This window comes from Rhincodon typus, unplaced genomic scaffold (genome assembly GCF_021869965.1).
Source record: "Rhincodon typus isolate 14 unplaced genomic scaffold, sRhiTyp1.1 hic_rhity00015732, whole genome shotgun sequence".
In the NCBI taxonomy this organism is placed as follows: Eukaryota; Metazoa; Chordata; class Chondrichthyes; order Orectolobiformes; family Rhincodontidae; genus Rhincodon; species Rhincodon typus.
The window spans coordinates 1-5354 of NW_025981370.1; the positions used below are offsets into that span (position 1 = coordinate 1).

Consider the following 5354-nt stretch of genomic DNA (forward strand, 5'->3'; position numbering starts at 1 on the left):
CAGCATCTGCAGTTCCTACTATCTCTGAACTGATGGACATGCCCTCTGCTGCTTTGGCATTAAGCTACCAAATCACTCCCTACACTGTTCCATTTATTTCCTCTCCCGTTTGAGGGGATCCTTAACACCTACTTCACGTATCTAAGCTTTTATTAATTTGCCTTATGTCTCTAGCACCTTGGGATTGAATTTTAACAGAAAGCTCTACTGAAGTACCTAGGGATATTTATTTTTCATCAAAGGCACTATATAAAGGTACTTTGAAGGCAAAGTAGGTAGCATAATTACCAATTGACCTAATTAGCTCAACTCTTTCATATATTCAGACACAACTAAATTAAAATAAGTAGCGGTCTTACCTCCACCCTCAGCTTTTCGTAAAGGACAGCTAGATGTTCCTCCATACTGGGTTCCCTCTTGTGAGAACTCGCACTTGCAAGGTTACCAGTGCCACTGAAAGCAGCCAATGCTCCAAGTGGTTGTGCAGGAATTGTCAGGTGCTCAAAACCCAAGTGGTATGGCATCGGACAGTACTCACTGTCAAACAGTGACCTCACAGAGTCCAGGTGCCCCTCGTGCACATCCCAAAGGTTCGCTGTGGTCTCAGAGGGTTCATCTGGTTGGGGAAGTCGCACACTTGCAAGGGGCATTCCAGTTCCCTCAGGCTTCCCTGCCAGTGATTTTGGGACACACTCGTCCACCAGTTCTTTCACCACTGCCCTCCTGTCAGAATTAGAGGAGACATGCTGCTCTACTGCAATATCATCTGCGTTGCGCCCATCAACGGTCGTGATTGAATCCAAGATGCCTTCGAGCTGGGCCAGTAGAAGTGCACCTGCTCGCTCAGCAGGCACACTTTCCAGCCTGGAGGCCACCAGCTGCTGCAAATGCACCGACCTGGAGCAGGGCACCTCCAGCAGGGCAGTCTGCTCCTTTCCCCGGCCACTCACAACCAGCTGCATACTGACCTTCTCGTCCAGGATACAGATGAGGGATTGCAGGCGTATGTCACTTGGGAGTGACTTTCCACTGCAGGCACTGTGCAAGAGACCATACATGGGTACCTGGGCCCGTTCCAAATCCGGAAAATGGTTTGGCCCAAAGTTAAGGCTATGGGCACCCGCCGTATGCAGTGCGACACCTGGCCGTCTCTTGGTCTGGTACTGAACTTGCGCAGCAGCCTGTGTGGCCCACGCTGAGCTGCTAATCCGCCGGGAGGACCTGCCATTGCACACCTCGAGCTTCTGAGAAGTGAGAGAGAAAAACACAAAGGCTTAGTCACAACAACGATATGTTGCGAGTAGTTTCTGACTCCTGACGTCAACACAGAGCATCATGCACACAATGCTCGTCCTAGTGTTGCAGAAAAAAACAAGGTATAGAAGGATGGAATCAGATGATACCAAGACAGGACCTCACAAAACAAAATCCGGACCCCAAAATCCCATCTGGTGTCATAGGGTCTGAGGCAGCAACGGCTGACAAGGAGCTCCAATTGAGTATTAACAGTTGTGAAGCCCCTTCAAATCTTAGCCACACAACTAACTGATCTTTGAAGCCCTATACCTGCTCCAAAAAGAAAAAGCCAGTGAAATGGTAGGTTTTTAAAAATTTCTCAAGTTTAAAAGCTCCAACTGTCCCATTGCCCTCAGTTTCCTTACAATAGCCGCAAAAACCAAACTGGGATCATGGCAATTTTCAAACCTTAAGGTGGTTCACAGTGGTAGGTAGTTTGGAAGCACCTATGATTTTTATCCAACCATGTTCTGTGCCAGCAGGTTTTACATATTGACATGGAATGTACAAGACGTCTCCTTTCCGAGATAAAGGAGAGAGAGATTAGAAACTGGATCAGAAGCAGCTGTTTGAGCATCTAAGAAAACTGGCTAAGATCAATCGAATGGTGGTGGCTGAGGGTAGTGAGCAGATGAAGATCAGATATATTTCATTGATCAGCTACCAAGATCATCTGTTCATTGCAGTCTTTTCACATCAGCAGCTTATCATTATAATCAGTGACCTATTCAAAACAGAGACTTCATCAAGTTGTATTTGTCTATTCACAAGTGCAATTGGGCATTTTGAATTGACTGACCCAAGGCCGTCAGGAATAGGCAGTGACAGCCTGTGGACTTGCCGACTGGAGCAGCAATTTGTCTTGAATCTAACTCAGTCACAACAAGTACCAAAAGGCAATTTTAAAATAAAGAAACAATTTACTGGCTGACATAAAAAAAAATGACCATGTATGCTGTTTGATTGTCAAAAAATATGTCACGAGTTTACTAGTCACTTTTTCTTGCCATTTCTTGTCTGATTTAACCTTCACATGAACCTAGCCTCATGAGCCTATTTGACTTCCTGGCAATAAAGCATTGCCTTATCAACGTTTAAAAAAATCTGCTTGGTTGACAAACAACTCCTCTATCCAGTTAGTAATAAATCCAATAAAGAATTCGTGAGACTTCTCTATCAGCTTGTATTCTCTGGAGTTTAGAAGTGGGCTCTTTTTGCAACAAGTACAATTCTTTAGGAGCTTAACAATGCTAGACATTGTGAACGTACATCACATGGGTGAAAAGTCTAGCACTGGGCAAAGTTTCAGGATAAGGGATGACAATTAGGACTGAGACGAGAAGAAATTTTTCCACTCCCGAGGGTTGAGTGTCTCAGAAATTCTCCACCCCAGAGAACTGTGCAAGTTCAGTTGTTGATTATGTCAAGACAGACATTAATAAACTACGCTGAACACTGAGAATTAAGGGATATAGTGGAATAGCAGAGTTGAGTTAATCAGCCACAATCATATTGAAAGTGGTTTTGGCTCAAATAGCTCTACAACCTACTCCTATATTTTTACAGGGAGGTAGTGCGCTAGTAATAATGTTACTGGACGAATAATCTAGAGGATAAAACAGAAAATGCTGGAGAAACTCAGCAGGTCTGGCAGAGTTGTGGAGAAACAAACAGCAAACATTCTGAATAATTGTAGTAATTCTCCCCACTGCTTGAACAAAGTGTGCAAACAGCACTTGCAATGAATGTTAGATAACTTGCTTTAAAAAGGTTCAGTAATACTTCACGCAACCCTGGATTTTCAAAACAGTCCTTATCCAGTCCCAAAACAGAAAAATAAAAAGATATCGCCTTTACAAGATGGCCAATAAATGCTGACCTAAGCAGCAATGCCTACATCTCATAACTGACTATTAAAAATACATGATGTTTCACGGACTATTAAGGATGGACAATACCAGAAATGCTCGTATCCCCTGAACAAATAAACAGAATGTAAGATACAGGAACAGCCAGTGGCCACCAGGACCTCAAGCCTGTTCCAATCACGAAATGGTCTTAATCCCACTTCCGTACATGTCTGTCTGTGCTCCCACTTCACCATAACCCTTGACCCCTTGTAAACCTCAGGCAACATAGGAAAATTGGAATACGAGGGTAACCCCGAACTTTGCACGTGTGGATTATGCCTGACTTGTGTTTAGTCTGATTTGAGATGTTACTCAACCAAAATCAAGAGCTTCTAATATGAAACAATTCAACCTTATAACAGTCTGCAATAATTGCTGGCACTTTAAGCTTTCCTCTTCACCACTGTCGCCACACTTTGCAATGACTCATAAAAATGATCAATATAATTCGTCTTTAAAACAAAACCCACTTGATTGCAACCCATTCTTTGCCACAGTTACAATAATGTGAAGTGTCTTCCCAACAGTCTGCCTTGTCCTTGCTATTAAAAGCTTGCCTTTCCTAACCTCTGTGTCATAGCTTTCTTCCCTACCCTTTTCAACATTGATGACGTACTGCACTGGTGGGGTCACCCTTTCACTTAATTTGCCCAGTTCAGAGAAATCCCTTGTTGAGCTCTGAAGTATGATATTCTAATGAAAGAAGTTTGAGAATGGGAATGGCAAATACGTCATGTCCCTGACCAAACTGTTCCTCAGGACATCCTAAAATACTGAGATAAGAAATAACCTTTTTGAAAAATTAGGACAAATCTTGCCCAAGTCGCGACTTTATTGAACAGTGGAACAGATCTGAGAAGTCGAATGAATTAGGGGCGGGAGCAGGTCATATGTGTTTATGATACCAGCAGACATTTAGTTGTGTTTTTTTTCAAACTGATGCCATAGGACCTCTTACTCCCACTCGAGTGCGCAGACGCCATCCTTGTTTAACATCATCCAAAAGACAGCACCTCCAACAGCAGTGCACTCTTCGGGTTCCGGCACAGCAAAACGTCAATTTAGACTTCATGCCCAAGAGCAGGAATGGGACTTGAGATCACCAGTTTCTAACTCAAAGGATGAAGGAAGTTATTCCGCTGACAGGTAACACACAACTAATGGACTACATTATGGCATGCACTTATGACCCTCAGAATTTTACTAGCTTACCTGCTTATGGCAGAGAGGCAAGGTACTCCGTCTCCAGGTCAAATAGTAGTAGCAGTCATTGCCCCGTGTCCTCGGAAGATTCCCACAGCAGAGTCGCCGCTGCCTGAGTCCAAATGTTGCCAGGCCTCTGGCTGCACTCTGCCTGCAGCTCACAGCAGCTGCCATGCATGCATACGGCCCAACGCCACTGTGATGTACAAAATCCCGTTACTCCAACTCTCCTGAACAAAGCACCTCACTTTCTTCAGACTGCTAGCAAACAAAAATAAAATCCCACAAGATCCTACTATACACACAAATAAACAGACACGTTGGAAGCCTCTTTATTTCTTTCACTACCAACACACATGACTTATTAAAAATCTCATCAACGTACCAGTTTCCTTAAGCTATTTTTTATCCCCCAGGTATCACAACATATTGTAGCGTTTAGGTAGCTCCAACTCCAGTTCTACCACACTCCCTAGAATAAGCCTGCTCCAATTTCCACAACAAGCCTCAACAGGCAAAGCCACAGTTGTACCAGTCCTCCCAGGAGCAATAGACTCAGATTGACCATTCCCCCGAGGAGTAACAGGCCCAGCTCTAAAGCAATCACCAATAATCCTGGCCCAAGTCCTAGCAATGCTCCCAAAGGTCGCAATACCAATTCTATGAATAACTCCATAGTAAACGCCCTGCCACTTTAACCCCACCCTGAATATACCAGACACAATTGCCCCACCTCAGCTCTATCACAGTCCTCATAACTCCCCATCTATGATAGCTGCAGTAGCCCCCACCCCAGCTCCACTCCAGCCACCCCACCCCAGCCCCCCCCACCCCCCCCCCCCCCCCACCAACCCCACCCCAGCCCCAACAGCCCCAGCCCCAACAGCCCCAGCCCCAGCCACCCCACCCCAGCCCCAACAGCCCCAGCCACCCCACCCCAGCCCC

The 5354-nt window shown here is 45.1% G+C and overlaps 1 protein-coding gene across 1 annotated transcript; it reads right to left on the reverse strand.

Moving 5' to 3' along the window:
- Positions 1-359: 359 nt before the first annotated feature.
- On the reverse strand, positions 360-5046 carry LOC125482716 (the record flags this gene model as incomplete). The annotated part of the gene is made up of 2 exons (XM_048594845.1): positions 4419-5046; positions 360-1244 (listed from the first exon to the last, which is right to left on the reverse strand). Coding segments are annotated over exons 1-2 (1050 nt in total), but the record flags the coding sequence as incomplete, so codon positions are not given.
- Positions 5047-5354: the final 308 nt, after the last annotated feature.